This window comes from Oncorhynchus clarkii, chromosome 30, assembly GCF_045791955.1.
Source record: "Oncorhynchus clarkii lewisi isolate Uvic-CL-2024 chromosome 30, UVic_Ocla_1.0, whole genome shotgun sequence".
NCBI classification, from domain to species: Eukaryota; Metazoa; Chordata; class Actinopteri; order Salmoniformes; family Salmonidae; genus Oncorhynchus; species Oncorhynchus clarkii.
Genome location: NC_092176.1, coordinates 28,003,123 through 28,028,807, shown reverse-complemented (window position 1 = coordinate 28,028,807; position 25,685 = coordinate 28,003,123). Strand labels below are relative to the sequence as shown.

The window sequence follows — 25,685 nt, the reverse complement described above, 5'->3', positions numbered from 1 at the left end:
GCTCCAATTTCAACTGTTCTGCCTGCAGCTATGGAACCCTGACCTGTTCACCGAACGTGCTACCTGTCCCAGACCTGCCGTTTTCAACTCTCTAGAGACAGCAGGAGCGGTAGAGATACGCTGAATGATCGGCTATGAAAAGTCAACTGACATTTACTCCTGAGGTGCTGACTTGCTGCACCCTCGACAACTACTGTGATTATTATTATTTGACCATGCTGGTCATTTATGAACATCTTGGCCATGTTCTGTTATAATCTCCACCCGGCACAGCCAGAAGAGGACTGGCCACCCCTCATAGCCTGGTTCCTCTCTAGGTTTCTTCCTAGGTTCTGGCCTTTCTAGGGAGTTTTTCCTAGCCACCGTGCTTCTACACCTGCAATGCTTGCTGTTCGGGATTTTAGGCTGGGTTTCTGTACAGCACTTTGTGACATCAGCTGATGTAAGAAGGGCTTTATAAATACATTTGATTGATTGATTGAAGTAAGACACATGAATCAACCTCCATTATTTTCAGTGATGGGATTACTACAGCATATGATGCTAGTAGTACTATGACAGGCTACCATTGTGTAGTCTTTTCTCAATTCTGAAGAGGATATTCCAAGAACTGCAATGCCCTAGCCCCGGCTCCCAGGCTGAGCTCACGTCATGTGAAAGCCTGTGACAGAGGCGAGCAATGGCCTTATAAAATGCAATGTCCTTGTTAAAGCGTATTACTACATACACTACCGTTCAAAGGTTCGGGGTCACTTAGAAATGTCCTTATTTTTTAAATAAAAGCTATTTTTCATTAAAATAACATCAAATTGATCAGAAATACAGCGTAGACATTGTTAATGTTGTAAATGACTATTGTAGCTGAAAACGTCTGTTTTTATATGGTATATCTACATAGGCATACAGAGGTCCATTATCAGCAACCATCCCTTCTGTGTTTCAATGGCACGTTGTGTGAGCTAATCCAAGTTAATCATTTTAAAAGGCTAACTGATCATTAGAAAACCCTTTTGCAACTATGTTAGCACAGCTGAAAACTGTTGATCTGATTAAAAAAGCAATAAAACTGGCCTTCTTTAGACTAGTTGAGTATCTTGAGCATCAGCATTTTTGGGTTCGATTACAGGCTCAAAATTGTCAAAAACAAAGTGCTTTCTTCTGAAACTTGTCAGTCTATTCTTGTTCTAAGAAATGAAGGCTATTCCATGTGAGAAATTGCCAATAAACTGAAGATCTCGTACAACGCTGTGTACTACTCCCTTCACAGAACAGCGCAAACTGGCCCTAACCAGTCACTTAGACATTCAGACACAGAAAATCCCACAGAAGCATTTATCCCTGGGCCTCTAGGAATGTATCTCTCTCTCTCTCGCTGTCTCTCTCGCTGTCTCTCTCACTCTCTGTGTTACTCAAGCACATTGACTGATTGTCAATCTGCCCCAATTCCTTGGGTACAACATTCATTCAGTAATTTAGCTATGACCATTATAGTGCAGAGAGCGCCACAGAGCATTGGGTGGTTGAGGCAGAAAAGGCCACCAGATGGAGAGTGAGCAGGAACATGTGACAGACAGTCAGTTGTGATAACTGACTTAAAATTAATTTCCCTGCTCTTTCAGGTTTCAGGACCTGATTTCAGTTATGCTTGACATAGAGTACTATCTATCCCCTTATGGCGCATGCAATAGAAGCCCATCAGGTACGTTTTCAGAGGTCTCTAAAAAAAAACACCTCAGTATAAGTATCTTCTACACTTTTTACACCAATTTGGGGAAAGGAAAACAGAGCAACATTCATATTAGTCTCTCTCTAATCTAACCCTCTCTTTACCCTTTTCCAATATTTTGGCACCATGTCTCGTTTCCCCAATGTTGTCAGAATATGTGGCCTATGTTAGCTGATTGAAAATAGTGGGGTAGAGCCTATAATGAATTACACTCAGTTTATATACATCACCCATTCACTATAGGTATCCCCATATCCTACAGTAGCAATATGTATTTGTCGGCTACATATCTCTCAATTGTCTAAATTTAGACAATTAAGAATTTGCTAAACTATGCTGGGCTCGTTGAACAACCATATACAATTGTTGAAAATATCTGATATTTGCGTACGCGTGCTAAGTATGAGAGAGAGAGAGAGAGAGAGAGAGAGAGAGAGAGAGAGCGCACCTCAATGAGCCAAGAGTATAGGGTACGGAGTAGAGCGCTGGAGAGTGGAGTCAAGTCTAGGAACAGCTTCTTTCACGTCCTGTGTCTTTTTGCTGCGGTGGAGAAGAGGTGCTCCTTTGAACGCCATGTACCAGAGAACACCTACATTTTACGCGAGTGGAGTCAATTTAAATACACATTAATTTTCTTATCCAAATTACATTTCTAATAACTGCGGGTTATTCTAAATGTTCTCTGTGTGAGCTGCTTTTCAGTGATCATTACATCATGTTACCAGTCTAAGAAAAGAAAGTTTCAATTGAAAGACATCAGCATTCTCCAAGATGATTTCTTACCATTTATTCAATCAGTAACTGGTTGATTAATGTACATTTCATAGGTGTTGCATGGACTAATTATATTATTGTCAACAGCAGAACACCAAAAAAATGGATCCCTTGTTCACCACGACTGATTTAAAATTGCCAAGCAATTGGACCAACTCTTCAGGGGTCAATGGAACTGATCAGGACTGGAACCAGTTTGTGCAACCCGTTTGGAGAATTGTGCTATGGGCATTCGCCTACAGTTGCATGGTTACTGTGTCTCTGGTGGGGAACGTCGTGGTAATTTGGATCATTATGGCGCATAAACGAATGCGAACTGTGACCAACTATTTTCTGTTGAACCTCGCGTTTGCTGAAGCGTCTATGTCTGCCTTCAACACCGTTATCAACTTCATCTATTCCGTGCACAACGAGTGGTACTTCGGGCTGATGTACTGTCGCTTTCACAACTTCTTCCCCGTCGCTGCTGTCTTCGCTAGTATATACTCTATGACTGCGATAGCGGTGGACAGGTGAGTTCTGTTTGGGGAAACGTTTCAATGCGCAGCTTCTTATGTTTCACACTGATGTAACAAATGTGAATTTAATCCAAAGGCTAGAATGTATGTTTATGGTGACAATAAATCAAACAGAACAAAAATTAACTTTAATAATAACAATAATGCACTTGAATCCAGTCACCAAGTTATTAGTAGCCTAATAACTATGTTATAACATATTAGGATTAAGACAGTAACATTTATACATAGGTTACATAGACATGTTATATAGCTAGTAATGTATTCATTCAAAAAAATTGGTTCTGGAGTTATGCTACTGCCACTGCTACTACATCCTTCATCAAATCGATCAAACCAACCAATCAATATATATTTAATTTGTGCACTGCAATTCAAACGGTTATTTAGGGTATGTCAATCAGCAACTGCTATATATAATTGATGTTAATAATAATGTATATAGTAGATGTGTTCATGTTATGTATTCATGTAAGGTGACAGAGGCTGTGGTGTTAGAGTGCTGTGGTATGTTGTGTGTGTGTGCATGCAAATCAAATCAAATCAAATTTTATTTGTCACATACACATGGTTAGCAGATGTTAATGCGAGTGTAGCGAAATGCTTGTGCTTCTAGTTCCGACAATGCAGTAATAACAAGTAATCTAACTAACAATTCCAAAACTACTGTCTTGTACACAGTGTAAGGGGATAAAGAATATGTACATAAGGATATATGAATGAGTGATGGTACAGAGCAGCATAGGCAAGATACAGTAGATGGTATCGGGTACAGTATGTACAAATGAGATGAGTATGTAAACAAAGTGGCATAGTATAGTATAAAGTGGCTAGTGATACATGTATTACATAAGGATACCGTCGATGATATAGAGTACAGTATATACGTATGAGATGAATAATGTAGGGTAAGTAACATTTATATAAGGTAGCATTGTTTAAAGTGGCTAGTGATATATTTACATCATTTCCCATCAATTCCCATTATTAAAGTGGCTGGAGTTGAGTCAGTGTCAGTGTGTTGGCAGCAGCCACTCAGTGTTAGTGGTGGCTGTTTAACAGTCTGATGGCCTTGAGATAGAAGCTGTTTTTCAGTCTCTCGGTCCCAGCTTTGATGCACCTGTACTGACCTCGCCTTCTGGATGATAGCGGGGTGAACAGGCAGTGGCTCGGGTGGTTGATGTCCTTGATGATCTTTATGGCCTTCCTGTGACATCGGGTGGTGTAGGTGTCCTGGAGGGCAGGTAGTTTGCCCCCGGTGATGCGTTGTGCAGACCTCACTACCCTCTGGAGAGCCTTACGGTTGAGGGCGGTGCAGTTGCCATACCAGGCGGTGATACAGCCCGCCAGGATGCTCTCGATTGTGCATCTGTAGAAGTTTGTGAGTGCTTTTGGTGACAAGCCGAATTTCTTCAGCCTCCTGAGGTTGAAGAGGCGCTGCTGCGCCTTCTTCACGATGCTGTCTGTGTGAGTGGACCAATTCAGTTTGTCTGTGATGTGTATGCCGAGGAACTTAAAACTTGCTACCCTCTCCACTACTGTTCCATCGATGTGGATAGGGGGGTGTTCCCTCTGCTGTTTCCTGAAGTCCACAATCATCTCCTTAGTTTTGTTGACGTTGAGTGTGAGGTTGTTTTCCTGACACCACACTCCGAGGGCCCTCACCTCCTCCCTGTAGGCCGTCTCATCGTTGTTGGTAATCAAGCCTACCACTGTTGTGTCGTCCGCAAACTTGATGATTGAGTTGGAGGCGTGCGTGGCCACGCAGTCGTGGGTGAACAGGGAGTACAGGAGAGGGCTCAGAACGCAACCTTGTGGGGCCCCAGTGTTGAGGATCAGCGGGGAGGAGATGTTGTTGCCTACCCTCACCACCTGGGGGCGGCCCGTCAGGAAGTCCAGTACCCAGTTGCACAGGGCGGGGTCGAGACCCAGGGTCTCGAGCTTGATGACGAGCTTGGAGGGTACTATGGTGTTGAATGCCGAGCTGTAGTCGATGAACAGCATTCTCACATAGGTATTCCTCTTGTCCAGATGGGTTAGGGCAGTGTGCAGTGTGGTTGAGATTGCATCGTCTGTGGACCTATTTGGGCGGTAAGCAAATTGGAGTGGGTCTAGGGTGTCAGGTAGGGTGGAGGTGATATGGTCCTTGACTAGTCTCTCAAAGCACTTCATGATGACGGATGTGAGTGCTACGGGGCGGTAGTCATTTAGCTCAGTTACCTTAGCTTTCTTGGGAACAGGAACAATGGTGGCCCTCTTGAAGCATGTGGGAACAGCAGACTGGTATAGGGATTGATTGAATATGTCCGTAAACACACCGGCCAGCTGGTCTGCGCATGCTCTGAGGGCGCGGCTGGGGATGCCATCTGGGCCTGCAGCCTTGCGAGGGTTAACACGTTTAAATGTCTTACTCACCTCGGCTGCAGTGAAGGAGAGACCGCATGTTTTCGTTGCAGGCCGTGTCAGTGGCACTGTATTGTCCTCAAAGCGGGCAAAAAAGTTATTTAGTCTGCCTGGGAGCAAGACATCCTGGTCCGTGACTGGGCTGGGTTTCTTCCTGTAGTCCGTGATTGACTGTAGACCCTGCCACATGCCTCTTGTGTCTGAGCCGTTGATTTGAGATTCTACTTTGTCTCTGTACTGGCGCTTAGCTTGTTTGATAGCCTTGCGGAGGGAATAGCTGCACTGTTTGTATTCGGTCATGTTACCAGACACCTTGCCCTGATTAAAAGCAGTGGTTCGCGCTTTCAGTTTCACACGAATGCTGCCATCAATCCACGGTTTCTGGTTAGGGAATGTTTTAATCGTTGCTATGGGAACGACATCTTCAACGCACGTTCTAATGAACTCGCACACCGAATCAGCGTATTCATCAATGTTGTTATCTGACGCAATACGAAACATCTCCCAGTCCACGTGATGGAAGCAGTCTTGGAGTGTGGAGTCAGCTTGGTCGGACCAGCGTTGGACAGACCTCAGCGTGGGAGCCTCTTGTTTTAGTTTCTGTCTGTAGGCAGGGATCAACAAAATGGAGTCGTGGTCAGCTTTTCCGAAAGGGGGGCGGGGCAGGGCCTTATATGCGTCGCGGAAGTTAGAGTAACAATGGTCCAAGGTCTTTCCTCCCCTGGTTGCGCAATCGATATGCTGATAAAATTTGGGGAGTCTTGTTTTCAGATTAGCCTTGTTAAAATCCCCAGCTACAATGAATGCAGCCTCCGGATAAATTGTTTCCAGTTTGCAGAGAGTTAAATAAAGTTCGTTCAGAGCCATCGATGTGTCTGCTTGGGGGGGGATATATACGGCTGTGATTATAATCGAAGAGAATTCTCTTGGTAGATAATGCGGTCTACATTTGATTGTGAGGAATTCTAAATCAGGTGAACAGAAGGATTTGAGTTCCTGTATGTTTCTTTCATCGCACCATGTCACGTTAGTCATAAGGCATACGCCCCCGCCCCTCTTTTTACCAGAAAGATGTTTTTTCCTGTCTGCGCGATGCGTGGAGAAACCTGTTGGCTGCACCGCTTCGGATTGCGTCTCTCCAGTAAGCCACGTTTCCGTGAAGCAAAGAACGTTACAGTCTCTGATGTCCCTCTGGAATGCTACCCTTGCTCGGATTTCATCAACCTTGTTGTCAAGAGACTGGACATTGGCAAGAAGAATGCTAGGGAGTGGTGTGCGCTGTGCCCGTCTCCGGAGTCTGACCAGAAGACCGCCTCGTTTCCCTCTCTTTCGGAGTCGTTTTTTGGGTCGCTGCATAGGATCCACTCCGTTGTCCTGTTTGTAAGGCAGAACACAGGATCCGCGTCGCGAAAAACATATTCTTGGTCGTACTGATGGTGAGTTGATGCTGATCTTATATTCAGTAGTTCTTCTCGACTGTATGTAATGAAACCTAAGATGACCTGGGGTACTAATGTAAGAAATAACACGTAAAAAAACAAAAAACTGCATAGTTTCCTAGGAACGCGAACGGCGCCGGAAGTGCCGATGTGCTTCGTGTGTGTGCGTGCCTGCGTGTGTATATGTGTGCATGTGTGTTTGACCTCACTGTTTTGTTTATCTCCAGGCTTTTGTTTTTAAACAGACTCACCCATCACATGGCTGTTATAATTAACCTCAATTTCTGTTTGTGAGATAAGCCCTTCTCATGTGAATGCTGCTGTCTGATTTGTCCTCTGACTTCATTCTCCAGCAGTAATAGTCTGTAATGCCTGGATATCTCTGCTTTTCTACCAGTAGAGTCTGCATGAACTTGACCTTTGCAGTGTTTTAAAATTAAATGACCCCTGAGAGGAATTGGAGTAGGAAGAGCAGGCTTCATGTCAGGTGCTGAAAGGTCACAGAGAGACACGCTCCAAACACACACGGATCTGAATTTACCCCAAATGTTGGCCAAAATGGCACCCTATTCCCTATATAGTGCACTACTTTTGAGCAGGGTCCGTATTTTTACCCCCCCCCCCCCCACACACACTGCTTGTGAGCGGTGCAATACTATACACACAGGGGTTAAGCTAGTAGTCAGCTCTCCATTCATCATTATTAAACCACATACTGTAATTAACTTAATGAATCCTGTCTCTTCATGAACACATTATCTTTACAAACTCAATGAGCCAGTGATCATGTATGCACTCCTGTATGCAAAACGTAACTGGTAAGGTCTATCATGTAGCGCCTCGGTCTGTCAATGTGTGTGTGCGTGCATGCATTTGTGTGTATTTTTGTCTGTTTGTCAGTGCATGCGTTTGCCTGTCTGAGTATATCTGCATGGGTGTGTGTCGACGATGGACAATATCCCCAGCAGCTTGTGGTGGGTGCTAAAACATTCAGTGTTGCAAAATTCAAAAATGCTGTCTGACTCTCAGTCTCCCAGTGAAGACACCCTGGTAAGTATGTACACACAGTCAGATCCTCAGCCTGCCAAACCAAAACACACTGACAAGCCCTGCCACCTTTTTGTGTGTGTATATATTTGTGTGAGAGAGCATGTGTGGGTGATACTGTGTGTGTGTGTGTGTGTGTGTGTGTGTGTGTGTGTGTGTGTGTGTGTGTGTGTGTGTGTGTGTGTGTGTGTGTGTGTGTGTGTGTGTGTGTGTGTGTGTGTGTGTGTGTGTGTGTGTGTGTGTGTGTGTGAACATAGGGTAGGTACTGCAAAGCACTTTAAAGCACATTAAATTGCATGTTAACCCAATTGTACCATCTGCTGTGGCAGTCAGACTACTGTGTCCGTGATTCTTCATTCACTTTCCACTCATCTAATCCTGACTCACTGTGATTTGGCAAATCACTGAATCTGCATCACTCTCACCCATCTTCATCTTATTGCTTTATATAGAAAAGGACAACAGCATTCTGTATGTGTTAATTTGAAGGAATGAAATAGGGGAGGTTAGAGGGAAGTGAATGGAGATAAGTAAGGAGTATGCGGGGAATGAACCCCCAGTGCTGGGGGTCAAACGTATAAAGTCTGGGGTCAATGCAGCAGCGCTACCTCCAGACCAGACCCTGGTGGACCATGTGATTGCTGACTTTTTTTTATTGATCTGCGGTTGGACTATTTGATTAGTGACTCTTAAGGCTATAAACCAACATGTTGCTGTTGTTCATTTTTCTGTTGTCTACCCTTGGCTTTTACAATGTTGACAATACTTTTAGAGCCCGTTGCTCTGTGAATGAGGAAATATATGACTGTTTTTCCCTCAAGTTTTGTGAGAAACCACACACTTGCTCCGTAAATACACGTGAGTACTATGCACATTTCTCTCAAACAAAATGGGAGAAATGGGACTCTTGCTCCTAAATGTCAGGACTGTTCTCTTGGTACCATGTCTCTGGACTTCACACATCTGAAACATGTGGCGTTAAAGACTCTGGTGACTCTGAATTCTCCTTCAAGTGCTGTCTGTCAATCCAAATGTTGTAACCCTCGATCTAGCCATTATCTTGCTGCTTCTACTGTCTGGAAATGTGCAATCTAACCCAGGTCCTGACCTTTGTACCCCTGCCGAATGAAGTAGTCAGTGGCCTGCAGTTTTTGCATAGGAATGTATGAAGTCTTCTGCCGAAGCTTGATTTTGTGAATATATGGATAATAACTGCCGACCCTGATGTATTTATGCTTTCTGAAACCTGGCTCAAAAAATATTTTACAGACAGAAATATTGGCATAAATGGTTACAATGTTTTTCGTACAGATGGTAAATCTAAGGGTGGTGGTGTTGCTATATACATAAAAGACAAGTTCTCGGTGGTCGTTCTGACTTCTGTTACTAAACCTAAGCAATTTCAATATCTGTCTTTGAACCTAAACCTTGGCTCATCTTTAAATATTTTTGTATCTTGTTGTTATAGACCTCCACCGGATACTGCTGGCTCTCTGGATTGTATTTTCAAATTGTTATCACAGAATGTTTGTCCTGATGGGTGATCTGAATCAGGACATGTTAACATCTAGCTCTGATCATCTCTAAATTCTATGCAATACCCATAATCTCACTCAGTTTGTCAACAGTGTAACTAGGTTGAATATAAAATATCCTCTGAAATCCTCTTTGATTGATTTGATCTTAAACAATACTCCTCATTATTTTAATGCTTCTGGTATTTTAGCAAATTACATAAGTGATCACTGTGCTATTGCCTGTGTGAGAGATGGTAAAATACTTAAGAAATCTCCACTTGTCATTAATAAGAAAAGAAACTGGAAGCGGTTTGATATTCAAGGTTTTCTACATGATGTATCTAGCATTGAATGGAATAGACTGGAATTAATCCCTGATGTTGAACTAGCCTTTTCTTACTTCCATAACGCATTCCAGGATGTATGCAATAGGCCCCTTTCAAAAAATTCAGGATTAAGGTCAGAGAGAACCCTTGGTTTACTAAGGAACTTACAAAAATCATAAGGGAACGAAATGCTATGTGAGCTAAAGCGAGAGGGACTGGTTAGGCAGATGATTGGATGGCTTTTAAACGTCTTGGCTATGATCCGTAAATTGAAAGCAGACCACTATCTGAAATCTACTTCAGATAATTTAAATAATCCATCCACATTTTGGCAAGTAGTGAAAGGTTTGCAGTGCAAAAAAAGATACACAGCCTCCCAAACAATTGTTGGTAGACACACAGATTGTAAATGGGAGAACCTCCATTCTGAAAACCTTGAATCAGCATTTTTTAGATGCAGGGAGTTTATTTGAAAAGGTCAAAGGTATAATTGAGCCCCCTATGAATTTACCTGACACCCCTGTGCACTCACTCTTTCACCAGATTCTCATTTTCATCCTCTGTTTCAGACGTGCATAAAGCCCTGAAAGAAATTGATGGAAAAAAATCCCCTGGCCCTGATGAACTAGACCCCCGCTTCCTACACCTAGCTGCAGACATCATTGCTCCCCCTTAACATGTATTTTTAACCTTACGCTTGATGTTAAGGAAATCCACAAGACATGGAAATCTAATTTTGTACTGCTACTCCTGAAAGGTGGAGATCCTTCGCTACTTGACAACTATCGACCCACATCAAGATTGTCTGTATTGTCAAAGGTACCGGAGTACTTAGTTAGTAGGCAGCTAAAGGCCTACTTCCAAGAAAACAACATCTTAAATGAAATGCAATCAGGTTGTAGGTTTGACCACGGCACTGTTTCAGCAACATTGAAGGTTTTATATGACATCCACTGTGCTCTTGACAAGAAGTTACATTGTGTGTCTGTCTTTATTGATTTGTTGAAGGCATTTGACATTGTGGACCATGCTGTGTTAGTGCAAAGATTAAAATGTTAGGGAATTACTGTCATGCTCTAGATTGGTTTATAAATGACCTAACAAATCGTACACAATGTGTAATGGAGTCCATAGAGGTATGCTCAGGTGTTCCGCAAGGTTCTATTTTGGGCCCACTGTTGTTCATTTTGCATATCAACAATATTGGGGATCTTATTGAAACAGCAGATGTTCATTTTTATGCAGATGATACTGTTATTTATTCAAGTGGTAGTAGTTTATCTTTCGCTTTTGAAAATGCCCAAAAGAGCATTTAACATCATACAACATAACCTGTATGATTTAAAGCTGGTTCTAAATTTGGGTAAAACAAAAAGCATGGTATTTTCAAATGCCAGGCATATTAAAAATCATGTAATTGCTACATTGGCTGGACATACTATGGAGCAAGTAAAAGTGTAAAATATTTGGGTGTGTGGGTGGATGACTAGCTGAGCTTCACTGTTCATGTAGAGAACTTGATAAGGAAGCTCAAGCTGAGAATAGGTTTTTATTACCGCCATCAGGCTTGTTTTTCTTCGGAGGCCCGGAAGAAGCTGGTACGATGTACATTACTGAAGGTTTTAGATTTTAGAGATGCCATATACAGTTGAAGTTTACATACACCTAGGTTGGAGTCATTAAAACTCGTTTTTCAACCACTCCACACATTTCTTGTTAACAAACTATAGTTTTGGCAAGTCAGTTAGGACATCTACTTTGTGCGTGACACAAGTCATTTTTCCAACAATTGTTTACAGAGATTATTTCACTTATAATTCACTGTATTACAATTACAATTCCTTTGCTGATTGGGAACTATACCAGGCCAAACACATAGAAATAGAAAACATAGAACACAAAACATAGAATGCCCACCCCAACTCACGCCCTGACCAAACTGAAACAGAGACATAAAAAAGGAACTAAGGTCAGGACGTGACAGATATAAAAACTTTTGTACCTGTTTCCTCCAGCATCTTCACAAGGTCCTTTGTTGTTGTTCTGGGAATGACTTGCTCTTTTCGCACCAAAGTACGTTAATCTCTAAGAGACAGAATACGTCTACTTCCTGAGAGGCATGACAGCTGCGTGGTCCATTGGTGTTTCTACTTGCGTACTATTGTTTGTACAGATGAACGTGGTACCTTCAGGCATTTGGAAATTGCTCCCAAGGATGAACCAGACTTATGGAGGTCTACAATGTTTTTTCTGCGGTCTTGGGTGATTTCTTTTGATTATTCCATGATGTCAAGCAAAGAGGCACTGAGTTTGAAGGTAGGCCTTGAAATACATCCACAGGTACACCTCCAATTGACTCAAATTATGTCAATTAGCCTAACAGAAGCTTCTAAAGCCATGACATCTTTTTCTGGATTTTTCCAAGCTGTTTAAAGGCACAGTCAACTTAGTGCATGTGATACAATGAGTTATAAGTGAAATAATCTGTCTGTAAACAATTGTTGGAAAAATGACTTGTGTTTGAAAAATTACTTGTGTCTTGCACAAAGTAGATGTCCTAACCGACTTGCCAGAACTATAGTTTGTTAACAAGAAATTTGTGGAGTGGTTGAAAAACTAGTTTTTATGACTCCAACCTAAGTGTATGTAAACTTCTGACTTCAACTGTATGTGCTTGACTGACCTTGCTGCTTAATTGACCAATAGAATTGTCCCAAAACTGTAAACCCCATCCATTTGGTACTCCAGACAGGCTATAGCCAATGTTTTGTTTCAAGTTTTATTGTCACGTGCACGAGTACAGCGCAATCCTTTTCTTGGAAGCTCTTTTCACAACAGTGCTGTAATCAATATCAATATATAGTACTATAAAATAAAGTAAAGTAGAACAAAAACACAAGAAAAATAAATACCATATTTATACACTGCTCAAAAAAATAAAGGGAACACTAAAACAACACAATGTAACTCCAAGTCAATCACACTTCTGTGAAATCAAACTGTCCACTTAGGAAGCAACACTGATTGACAATAAATTTCACATGCTGTTGTGCAAATGGAATAGACAGGTGGAAATTATAGGCAATTAGCAAGACACCCCCAATAAAGGAGTGGTTCTGCAGGTGGGGACCACAGACCACTTCTCAGTTCCTATGCTTCCTGGCTGATGTTTTGGTCACTTTTGAATGCTGGCTGTGCTTTCACTCTAGTGGTAGCATGAGACGGAGTCTGCAACCCACACAAGTGGCTCAGGTAGTGCAGCTCTTCCAGGATGGCACATCAATGCGAGCTGTGGCAAGAAGGTTTGCTGTGTCAGTCAGCGTAGTGTTCAGAGCATGGAGGCGCTACCAGGAGACAGGCCAGTACATCAGGAGACGTGGAGGAGGCCGTAGGAGGGCAACAACCCAGCAGCAGGACCGCTACCTCCGCCTTTGTGCAAGGAGGAGCACTGCCAGAGCCCTGCAAAATGACCTCCAGCAGGCCACAAATGTGCATGTGTCTGCTCAAACGGTCAGAAACAGACTCCATGAGGGTGGTATGAGGGCCCGACGTCCACAGGTGGGGGTTGTGCTTACAGCCCAACACCGTGCAGGACGTTTGGCATTTGCCAGAGAACACCAAGATTGGCAAATTCGCCACTGGCGCCCTGTGCTCTTCGCAGATGAAAGCAGGTTCACACTGAGCACGTGACAGACGTGAGTCTGGAGACGCCTTGGAGAATGTTCTGCTGCCTGCAACATCCTCCAGCATGACCGGTTTGGTGGTGGGTCAGTCATGGTGTGGGGTGGCATGTCTTTGGGGGGCCGCACAGCCCTCCATGTGCTCGCCAGAGGTAGCCTGACTGCCAATAGGTACCGAGATGAGATCCTCAGACCCCTTGTGAGACCATATGCTGGTGCAGTTGGCCCTGGGTTCCTCCTAATGCAAGACAATGCTAGACCTCATGTTGCTGGAGTGTGTCAGCAGTTCCTGCAAGAGGAAGGCATTGATGCTATGGACTGGCCCGCCCGTTCCCCAGACCCAAATCCAATTGAGCACATCTGGGACATCATGTCTCGCTCCATGCACCACAGACTGTCCAGGAGTTGGCGGATGCTTTAGTCCAGGTCTGGGAGGAGATCCCTCGGGAGACCATCCGCCACCTCATCAGGAGCATGCCCAGGCATTGTAGGGAGGTCATACAGGCACGTGGAGGCCACACACACTACTGAGGCTCATTTTGACTTGTTTGAAGGACATTACATCAAAGTTGGATCAGCCTGTAGTGTGGTTTTCCACTTTAATTTTGAGTGTGACTCCAAATCTAGACCTCCATGGGTTGATAAATTTGATTTCCATTGATCATTTTTGTGTGATTTTGTTGTCAGCACATTCAACTATGTAAAGAAACAAGTATTTAATAAGAATATTTCATTCATTCAGATCTAGGATGTGTTATTTTAGTGTTCCCTTAATTTTTTTGAGCAGTGTATTATGCAGGAATACTGGAGTGGTAGGGATTGATAGGTATAGGGGTAAGTTGACTAGGCATCAGGAGTAGCAGCAGTATGTGTGTGTCATGTTAAATTATATCAAAAGTTATTTGCCACAAGCTTCGTAAACAACAGGTGTGGACTAACAGTGAAATGTTTACTTACAGGTCCTTCCCAACAATGCGGAAAATAAAGAAAAAATAGAAAAATAATAGAAAAGTAAAGAATGAAATAATAAAAGTTATAATAAATACACAATGAGTAAGGATAACTTGTTTATATACACGTGGTACCAGTACCAAAATGATGTGCAGGGGTACGAGGTCATTGAGGTAGATATGAACATATAACTAGGAATAAAGTGACAGATAGTAAACAGTAGCAACAGCGTATGTGAGGGACTGAATTTGAGGGAGAGGTTGTTGTCCTGGCACCACACTGACAGATCACTGACCTCCTCCCTGTAGGCTGTCTCATTGTCGCCGATGATCAGGCCTACCACCGTTGTGTCGTCAACAAACTTGATGATAGTGTTGGAGTTGTGCATGGTCACGCATTCGTGGGTGAACATGGAGTACAGGAGGGGACTAAGCACACACCCGCCTGGTAGAGAGGCATCATTGGGCAGATCATGGCAGTGTCTTCCTTTGTAATCTGTAATAGCGTGTTGCCCCTGCCACATGTAGTTGGTGGCAGAGCCTATGTAATAGATCCTACCTTGTTCCTTTATTGTCCTTTTGCTTGGTTGATGGCTCTGGGGAAGTTGTAGTGGGACTTCTTGTACTTGTTCATGTCCTCAGCCGTAGCCTCAGGGTTGTCTGCAATACCCTTGTGTGTGGTAGCCCTTTCCTTTAGCTTAGCGTCAACTTCTGTGTTAATCCTGGGCTTTTGATTGGGGAAGCAGCGAACCTTCACTGTGGGGACAAAGTCGGCGATGCAGTTCCTAATGAAGCTGGTGACGGCGATGGTTAGCTCATTGATGCGCTAGCAAGGCAGTCCTGTAGCATAGCCTCTGATTCGGAGGAGCATTTCTCAACAGAGTGCGTCAAGGGTACTTCCTATTTGAGGTACTGCTTGTAGACAGGAAGCAGGAGAATAAAGTCATGATCTGATTTGCCGAAGGGAGTGCCTTGTATGCTTTCTTATGGGTAGAGTAATAGTGGTCTAGAACTTTATCGCCCCTTGTGGCAAAGGAGACATGTGATGGAAGTTTTCATCACGTCTTAATGACGTGGAATTAAAATCACTGGCAAGAAGAAAAGGCCTTCGTGTGCATGATTTCCTGCTTGTTTATAGCCTCGTACAGTTCATTAAGTGCCAGCTTGTTGTTATTTTTGTTATGACGTGGAATGTATAACAGTCACGATAACAGCAGCACACAGTTGAGATGTAGAAGGGTTGGCATTTGACCATGAGGTATACCAAGACGGGTGAACAATGGGTCGAGACATCCACTGCGTTAGAGTCAGCACACCATTTGCTGTTGATGAAAAGGCATACCCCTCCCCTTCTCGATTTCCCTGAATCCAATGTCCTATCCGCTTGGTGAATGGAGAATCCATTGAGTTGGATAGCCATGTGGGGTATCTTGTCCCAAAGCCATATTTCATATTTACTATTTTATATAAGTATTGGAACCCAGGTCTGCCACCGGGACACATCTCCTCCCATCTGTTGATGTGGATATTATGCAAGGGTGTTGGCCCCTCTGCAGAAGGACCCTATTCCATGGCGAGCTCTCTATGAGATGAGAGCACCCTGACGGCAAAATCTTCCTTTTGCTTGATTGCATTTTTCCTTGTATTGTAGGGGGCTTTGGTGGTTTAGATGTTATTGCCGGATCATTGGATTTGTGCCTCTCTAATTCATTCATACCATCTTCCAGTGTTGCCTGCTATTGCCTAAAGACATTCACAACAAAGGCAGGTAGAACACAGAGAACGAAAGTGAGGTGCGAAACAGGTGTGAAAGAAATTGAGACAAAGAGCGAGGCTGCAGACACTCGGGGGCAAGTAGTAGCTACAGAATACAGATCGAATTTCCCCTTGGAAAATAAGAAAAGGATTCGCTAAACAATGATTCCATGGTGTAGTAAGGGTATGAAAATAAAAAATAAAGACAGTGGTTATGTGTTTGTTGTTTGTTCATGTGGACATACAGTATGTAAATCTATGCATTTGTATGCCATTGGTGAAAAGTAAACAAACTGACATCAGTCACCAGTATCTAACCCACACAAGCCTCAAAAGCCATTACTCTATAGCATATACTGTATATAGGCTTTTCAAGTAGTGTTGTCAGAGACACATCTAAACTAAACTCATACCATGGAGAAGCAGCATTGCAAGTCTCAATTGGAACAAGATACAAGTTTCCTAGCCATGTGGTAGTGGAACGAGCTGAGCATAGCAGAGAGTCGAAATGGGACAAATAGTTGTGTCGACTACTGGGAGTGTTTTGAAATCAAGTATCATCTCTCCCCCAATTTGGTTATTGGCAGAAATCCAATTAGCAGATTAAATGGGGCTATTATTTGGATTACGATGTTGATTAGATCTCACAGTATAATCCCTAGTGTTTAAGCCTCTAGATAGCGATATCTACTAAGCTAACAGATGAGTTTTTGTTGAGATGGTCATACCATATACCATCTAGCTATTTGATTTCAAATTTTAGGATCCCTGTAGGTATCAGCAAAAAAAATATATATATTATTTGATGAAACATTGAATTTGGTCTTACTGCTATTAGCCCATAGAAAAACATTGAATAACACATTCATACATGGCAAAAAAAGACATTGCAAAACCAGTCTCTGACATTGCAAAACCAGTCTCTGACATTGCTCCTTCTGATATTTTTTAATTTTATGGATTATGTGCGTATTGTTTATTGTATTATTGCTAGGTATTGTGAGGATCAATGCTGGAGACAGGAAGCAGGTACAAGGAGAAAATGTAATGAACAACGGACATGAAACAGGACAGAAACAGCGTCTGGACGAGGGAAAAATAACCACACCAATGCTGACACAGGGAATAACGTGAGGAGCAGACAGATAAAGAGGGGTAATTAACAAAGTAATGGAGTCCAGGTGAGTCCAATATTGTGCAGCGGCGGGTAATGATTGTGACAGGTGTGCGTAATGAAGGGCAGCCTGACACCCTCGAGTGCCAGAGAGGGGGAGTGGGAGCAGGCATGACAGGTATTAAACACAAGCATTTTGCTGCACCTGCAAAAAAGACCTGTACAGAGTTAGTACGCCGATGGACCAAAATGGATAACACGTTCGTATTAGTGAGAGTCTCAGCTTTACAAATATTTACTAGCTCAAAACGTTCTGACTTTACGGACGTTTCCATGAGAAGACCTGTGTCCTGGTCTCACAAACACGTTGTAAGTCTGTCGTTTTCCACTGCAGAGCCGAACAGCCAACACCGGCGCAGTCAGTGGATTGAGATGCGCAGCCCATGCAAAAACCCGGAAGTCTCTAGCTTAAAGTCAGCGATTAAATTATTGTGCTAATTAGATTTCAGCGCAGATATCGACTCCAGGGGGAAGAATTTGCATTTCCTCTCAAGTGCCGCTTGATATGCTGCTGTCGAAGTGTGAGATACTGTCACGTCAGTAGCCTATTGATGGAATGGGACTTAGTGGGTTTGCATCCCAAATGGCACTTTATTCCATATAGTGCACTACTTTTGACCAGGGACTCAAAGGTAGTGCAACTCTTTCCCAATGAGGTCCGAAGCCTGCTGGTTTTCTGTTCTACCTGATAATGAATTGCACCCACCTGGTGTCCCAGGTCTAAATCAGTCCTTGATTAGAGGGGAACAATAAAAAAAGCAGTGGCTTCCAAGTCCAGAGGTGAGTTAGAGGGATATAGAGAACAGGGTGCCATTGGGGACATAAACTGAAATATTCATGCACTCAGTACAGTATGTGCTCCGACTGAAATTAGGTGCTGCATGATTATCAATCTAAGAGAGAATGATACTAAAGTGGTGGTGAAAATAAATACTTTGACTTCCATAGGGCCTCTTTTCATTTCAAAGGTCTGATAATGTCTGGATTAATTATTATGTTGGTACGATTCAAAGGAGACCAATTTACAGTATGACTTTCTCTTATCAGAAACATGTATTCACAGGATGACGATACGTTTTTACTCTGTCAAAGGCAGACGTAGTCTATGAGTCAAACTGAAATTGTAACATCCACATTGCATTGTTGGAGACCCTGAAGCTCAGAGGAAAATAATAGAAAATGTTTTATCAATACCTTCAGTGTGTGTGTAGATGTGTGTGTGTGCGTGCGTGCGTGCGTGCATGCGTGTATGTGTGTGAGGACACAGAAGGGAGGACATTTTACCGGTCTTCATTTAAAAAAATTGCTATTTTAGGATTAGGTTAAGGGTAAGAATAAGGGTAAGAGTAAGAGTTAGGGTTAGTTTTAGGGTTAAGTTTAGGGTTGGGGAAAATAAAATGTTTGAATGGGAAATAATTGTTTGTCCCCTCAAAGTACTCAGAAGTATAGTAAGACGTAGTAGTGTGTGTGTGTGTGTGTGTGTGTGTGTGTGATCATTTGTGTGTGTGTGTGTGTGCTTGTAGATCTTCCCATTGTATCTTCCCCCAGGACTGAACATGTGTTTGCCCCTGCTGCCTCTCCTCTCCTCTCCTCCTAGGTACACTGCCATCATCCATCCCCTGCAGCAACGGATGTCATCCACAGAGACCAAGGTGATCGTGGGGGTGATCTGGGTGCTGGCTCTGCTTCTGGCCTTCCCTCAATACTACTACTCAGTGACCGAGGAGCTCCCTGGACGAATCATCTGTTACATCGAGTGGCCCGAATACACCGGCTGTGACTACAAAATTCTGTGAGTTTCCTTTATAAGTGTGTTTGAGAGAGAGAAAGAGAGAAAGAGAGAGAAAGTCAGAGAGCGAGAGAGAGAGTCAGACTGAGTGTGTGTGTGTGTGTGTGTGTGTGTGTGTGTGTGTGTGTGTGTGTGTGTGTGTGTGTGTGTGTGTCACACTCTGACCTTAGTTATCTTTGTTTTCTTTATTATTTTGGTTAGGTCAGGGTGTGATGAGGGTGGTATGTGTGTTTTTTGTCTAGGGTTTTTTGTACATCTATGGGGTTTTGGTTTGTCTAGGTAAATGTAGGTCTATGGTGGCCTGAATTGGTTCTCAATCAGAGGCAGCTGTTTATCGTTGTCTCTGATTGGGGATCCCATTTAGGTTGCCATTTTCCATTTTGGTTTTGTGGGTTATTGTCTGTGTATTTGCATGTCAGCACAGCGTCACGTGTAGTTGTTTGTTTAAGTGGTCTTCGTTTATTATAGAAGAATGTTTTCTTATCACGCTGCGCCTTGGTCTCATCATTACGACGAACGTGACAGAGTGTGTGTATTCGTGAATAAATGCAGCATGGAACAAAGGTACTTTGTTTCTTTATGTGAAAAGAAAGGGGAGAGTAGGGAGTTGAGCCATTTTCTACATTCAGCGTTCACTCCAAAAAGGGAAATATAGTATTCTTTCTAACAAAGATATATATTCAGGAAGTTGTGTATCCCTGGAGATAATCAGAATTAATGTAAACATTACGGTTTTGAAAACATAGCTTGTCTGAAAAAAGTGGTCTATGGGGTAAGTTGAGCTGCGGGACACGATAACTTGAACCCCCTTGGGGTAAGTGGGTGACGTGGTCCTGTGACTGGGTGATGGTGCTGGTAGGTAAAAGTTTAATTCATGGAATGGGAGTGTGGCATATTGTATGTCTTAAATGTAATCTCTCTAGTTTCTTATACATTTCTATACTGAATGAAATATTACCACTACCTTATTAAAACCATGTTAATATTTCTTTCCCAAACACAATTCCACACAATCACAATGGCTTTTTTTTGTCTTTTAATAATTTTAAGCATCTTTTAACACAGGCTTAAAGGACACCTCTAGAGGAATTTGCCTCTATTTCAACATAATTTCCTGTCCAATAGAGGAAATGCATGTTTAGGTTCCACCTCCAAAGAATAACAATGGCTACTTATACATATGCACGATTTGGGAATTTCCACATGGAGTTGATAAACCTCAAGTAATAGGGCACTGACAGCTGTCAGTGTAGCTAGCTAGAAGGCTAACCGTATCTAGTTAGGTAAAGTTATTAGCATATTAGTCTTTTTGACCACACCATATTCAAAAGATTAGCCAGCTGGCTTTATGGCTGGTTCCGGAGCTGGATTTGTCTCATGCATTGGTTTTAGGGATAACTTTGCCTCAGACGGAAACCACTGGCCCATCTTTGACTTCGCCATCTATTGTTTTCTATTGTTATCTTAATCTTTTGTCATCTTCCATAAATTGCAGCCGCGAATCCGCCATAGAAATAGTTAGAAAGAATAAGATGTAGCTCCAGCAAAATGGATAACTTTTGAAAGATAGCTGAGATGTGTTATTCTACATTGTAATGGACACCGTGCAACCTTAGGTAGGTAGGCGGCTGGCAGGCTTTGGCTGAGGTACAGCAAAGCCAAGTCAGCCCGTGCTCATGGTTCTCACAGGGGAAGTGAAATGATAGGCTACAATTACTTTGCTCATGATCATGCACGCCGTAAATGGCGTGTAACTATAAGTTCCATGAATTCTCTTTCACAGGAGCCTTTTCATTATCTGGATAGACACTTGTGGGTTCTAGCTAACATTACACCAATCAAAACAGTGGAGCGTGTAGGTAGCCTAGTGGTTAGAGTGGCAGGTAGCCTAGTGGTTAGAGCGGCAGGTAGCCTAGTGGTTAGAGCGGCAGGTACCCTAGTGGTTAGAGCGGCAGGTAGCCTAGTGGTTAGAGCGGCAGGTAGCCTAGTGGTTAGAGCGGCAGGTAGCCTAGTGGTTAGAGCGGCAGGTAGCCTAGTGGTTAGAGCGTTGGGCCAGTAACCGAAAGGTTGCTGGATTGAATCCCCGGGCTGACAATGTAAAAATCTGTCATTCTGCCCCTGAACAAGGCAGTGGTTAACTGCCTTGTTCAGGGGCAGAATGACAGATTTTTACATTGTCCTGAGGATTCATTCCAGCAACCCACTGTTCCTAGGCCGTCGTTGTAAATAGAATTTGTTCTTAACTGACTTGCCTAAATAAATAAAATGTAGTGAAGCAACTTTAGTTGTGAAAACCTCATCTCAGTCACGAAGAGGAATAACTTTGTATCTGTTTCTGATTAATAAACAATGCCAACCTGGTGGATGGTAATATTGCCTTGGAAGAAAACACTCCAATTTGCTCAACTTGCCATTGGCTCAATTTACCCCATGGCAATTGGCTCAAATTACCCCAAGGCAAACATTTGTAACTATATTAACCAACACAGATACAAGGATGCACTTTCATGCTAGATTTAGGACCTCATATTGTAGCTTATAGAGACCCCCAGCTGATGTATAGAACAATCTTCAAATTATCAACTTTGGTTCAGACACTAGCATCATGAAACCTCTAACACAAATTCATTTGACTTGGTGAAATTCCTTTTTTTGCTTGCCACTTTTTCCATGTGGTTTCTTCCATCACATACTCCATAAAATGATGATCTCTTCCCAAATGTTGTCAAATTGTTACTTTTTGTGTATGGTTTCCTAGAAACAAGGTTGGGTCAACTTACGCTTTTGGCTCAGTTTACCCCACTCTCCCCTACAGTTTACTATTCTCTCAATATTTATTAAAGCTAATGTACCCTTTTTAGAGGAATTTAATTCCTATATATGTTCATTAACCAATTCAATTATAACAAAGCAAAACACTTTGTCCGTTTCTAAGAATTTGTAAGATTCTTATTTGCATAAAATAGACAAAGATCAGTCTCCAAATCAATTAATAGTGTTTATTCTTGAGAGCTCTCCTTAAAAAACCAGGTACATCAGTTTATATATCACATATAACGTGATAGCCTTTTAAATGTCCCTCCTCCTCTCCGACAAGGACAAAGCATCTTCAAAAGTACATTCCAACCCTCTAAAGCACATACATTACACACTATATCTGGATTATCTCCTGAAGTCTCACCACAGTTTATTACCACTTAGCTGACAGTTCCAGCCCCTCCCAGATACGGAAAACCTGGAGGGGCTCTCGCTGTCTTATTTTATATCCACAGAGTTATAGCCGGGTAGGTTCAAACATAGGTTAAGGATTCTCTAACTTTAAACACACACATACATTCCTTCTTCCACAATGGTTATCATTTCCAATACCCCTTGTCCATGCTACATAACCTCTTTCTTATGAACTAACACCACCAATCAGATACAATAAAGCAGGGTAGAATTCAACCAGTTATAGTTCTAGTTAAATGTATACATTGTATAGTCATTATTCATACAATTCATAACAACCCTAAAGCAGCAAAGTCTAACTATGTTTTAAATGTAATGGAAATGATCAATGTTATTCCAGAGCAGCGGAGACTTAAGGCACCCCCTGGGTTGACCCCCTGGGTTGACCCCCTGGGTTGACCCCCTGGGTTGACCCCCTGGGTTGACCCCCTGGGTTGACCGATGCATGTCTTCAGCAGAGTAGATAAAACACAGACGAAGACATTCTACTGTTTATCGTTCTGTTGCCTAACAGAGAAAATCCCTTATTTACCTTCACTATTGATTCCAAGTTTCTTCTAATTGTGTCTCCACTCAAGAGCAACTTTGGTTAAATATTAAAGAAAATTCCATTGTCTCACAACTCAAGGTTATTCCATATTCTCCTCTTAGCGCCAACCACCAGAAGCAACAAATGACCTTGGGGGGACTGAGTGCATCCCAAATTGCCCCCTATTCCCTTTATAGTACTTTTGACCAGGGCCCATAGGGGTTTTATGTCATTTTAGATGTTATTGTATAGATTATTCTTTGTATTGTAGAGATCTGTAGCGGTTTAGATGTTATTGAACAAGTTATTCATTTTATTATAGGGGGCTTTGGAGGTTTACATGAATTGTATTGCTGGATCATTGGATCTGAGCCTCTCTCATTCATTAACACCATCTCCCAGCGTTGTCTGCCGTTCTTAAACATTGTCAAGGGCATTCACGACTCAACCAGCTAGGAAACAGAGAAGACGGATGATGTGAAAGAGTTACATTAATCTATGATCTGTTCTGGAGAGTTGTGAAAGGACGGGGTGCAGCACCTTAATGGCTGAGTTGGAGTTGTGCGAGTTAGACCTGCTCTCCTAAGTATATACACTTGAGTGTACAAAATATAAAGAACACCTCTTTCCATTACATAGACAGACCAGGTGAAAGCTATGATCCCTCATTGATGTCACTTGTTAAATCCACTTTAGTCAGTGTAAAGAAGGATTTTTAAGCCTTTAGACAATCGAGAAATGAATTGTGTATGTGTGCCATTCAGAGGGTGAATGGGCAAGACAAAGTCAAGTGCCTTTATACAGCAAGGCAATAATATACAGTACCAGTCAAAAGTTTGGACACACCTACTCATTCAAGTGTTTTACTTTATATTTACTATTTCCTACATTGTAGAATGATAGTGAAGACATCAAAACTATGAAATGACACACATGGAATCATGTATAAACCAGAAAAGTTTTTATACAAGATTCTTCTTGAGATTCTTCAAAGTAGCCACCCTTTGCCTTGATGACAGCTTTTCACACTCTTGGCATTCTCTCAACCAGCTTCATGAGGTAGTCACATGGAATGCATTTCAATTAACAGGAGAGCCTTGTTAAAAAAGTTAATTTGTGGAATTTCTTTCCTTTTAATGCGTTTGAGCCATTCAGTTGAGTTGTATCAAGGTCGGGGAGGCATACAGAAGATAATACGGATTTGGTCTTTTACCAAATATGGCTATGGCAAGAACAGATCAAAAAAGCAAAGAGAAACGACAGTCTATCATTACTTTAAGACATGAAGGTCAGTCATTCTTGAAAATTTCAAGAACTTGAAATTGTACAGTGCAATTGGAAAGTATTCAGACCCTTTGACTTTTTCCACATTTTATGTTACAGCCTTATTCTAAAAAGTATTAAATATTTTTTTTCATTATCAATCTAATAATGACAAAGTGAAAACGTTATTTATTTTTTGCAAATGTATTAAAAATAAAAAACAGTAATACCTTATTTACATAAGTATTCAGACCATTTGCTATTGAGCTCAGGTGCATTGTGTTTCCGGCCAAACTGAGCAATTGGGGGAGTAGGGTCTTAGTCAGGGAGGTGTCCAAGAACCCGATGGTCACTCTGACCGAGCTCCAGATTTACTCTGTGGAGATGGGAGAACCTTCCAGAAGGAAAACCATCTGTGCAGCACTCTACCAATCAGGCCTTTATTGTAGAGTGGCCAGATGGAAGCCCTTCCTCAGTAAAAGGCACATGACAGCCAGCATGGAGTTTGCCAACAGGCACTGAAAGGATTCTCAGACCATGAGAAACAAGATTCTCTGGTCTGATGAAACCAAGATTGAACTCTTCAGCCTGAATGCCAAGCGTCACGTCTGGAGGAAACCTGGCAACATCCCTACAGTGAAGCATGGTGGTGGCAGCATCATGCTGTGGGGATGTTCTTCAGGGACTGGGAGACTTATCAGATTTCTGGATTGTGATAATTAGCAGGTATCGGCCTAATTCTGCTCTGCATGCATTATTGTGTTTTACGTTGTATTTTACGTAGGATATGTTTGCAGAATTCTGCATGCAGACTCTCAATTTGGTGTTTGTCACATTTTGTGAATTCTTTGTTGGTGAGCGGACCCCAAATCTCTGTCTCTCTCTCTTTCTCTGTCTGTCTCTCTCTCTCTCTCTCTCCCTCTTGATCTCTCTCTCCTGCGTGTGTCTCTCTCTTCTCTCTCACAGCAGCTACATTGTGAGGCGATAGGAGGATTTACACCTTCAGCTGAAGCTGCCATTCATTTTCACGGCTCTCTCTCTCTCACACATCTTCATAGCCTTTGGTTTGATGTACATCAGGTGAAGGGGACCAGAAAAAGAATTGGGGAGCAGTGCTGTTAACGGCCTTCCTATTCTATTCCCCACAGCAAAAATGTATACTGTAGGTGACATTATTGCCTTACTATATACAGTGCATTTGGAAAGTACTCAGACCCCTTGACTTTTCCCACATTTTGTTATGTTACAGCCTAACTCTAAAATTATAAAAATGTAAAAAATTCAATCTACACACAATACCCCATAACGACAAATTAAAAACAGGTTTTTAGACGTTTTTGAAAATGTATAAAAAACTGAAAACACTTTTAGAAAAATATTCAGACCCTTTACTCAAAGACTTTGTTGAAGCTGGGCACTGGCTGGGCCACTCAAGGGCATTCGGAGACTTGTCCCGAAGCCACTCCTGCATTATCTTGGTTGTGTGCTTTGGGTCATTGTCTTATTGGAAGGTGAACCTTTGCCCCAGTCTGAGGTCCTGAGAGCGCTGGAGCTGGTTTTCATC

The 25,685-nt window shown here is 42.4% G+C and overlaps 1 protein-coding gene across 1 annotated transcript in view; it reads left to right on the top strand.

The window, feature by feature from the left end:
* Positions 1-2,511: 2,511 nt before the first annotated feature.
* The window catches only part of LOC139389601 (substance-P receptor-like), a 40,754-nt gene continuing 17,580 nt past the window's right edge, over positions 2,512-25,685 (top strand). Inside the window, exons 1-2 of the mRNA XM_071136445.1 lie at positions 2,512-3,012; positions 18,907-19,101. Of these exons, the coding sequence (XP_070992546.1) occupies positions 2,603-3,012; positions 18,907-19,101 (605 nt within the window). The 5' untranslated portion in view covers positions 2,512-2,602. The remainder of the gene's footprint in view (positions 3,013-18,906; positions 19,102-25,685) is intronic.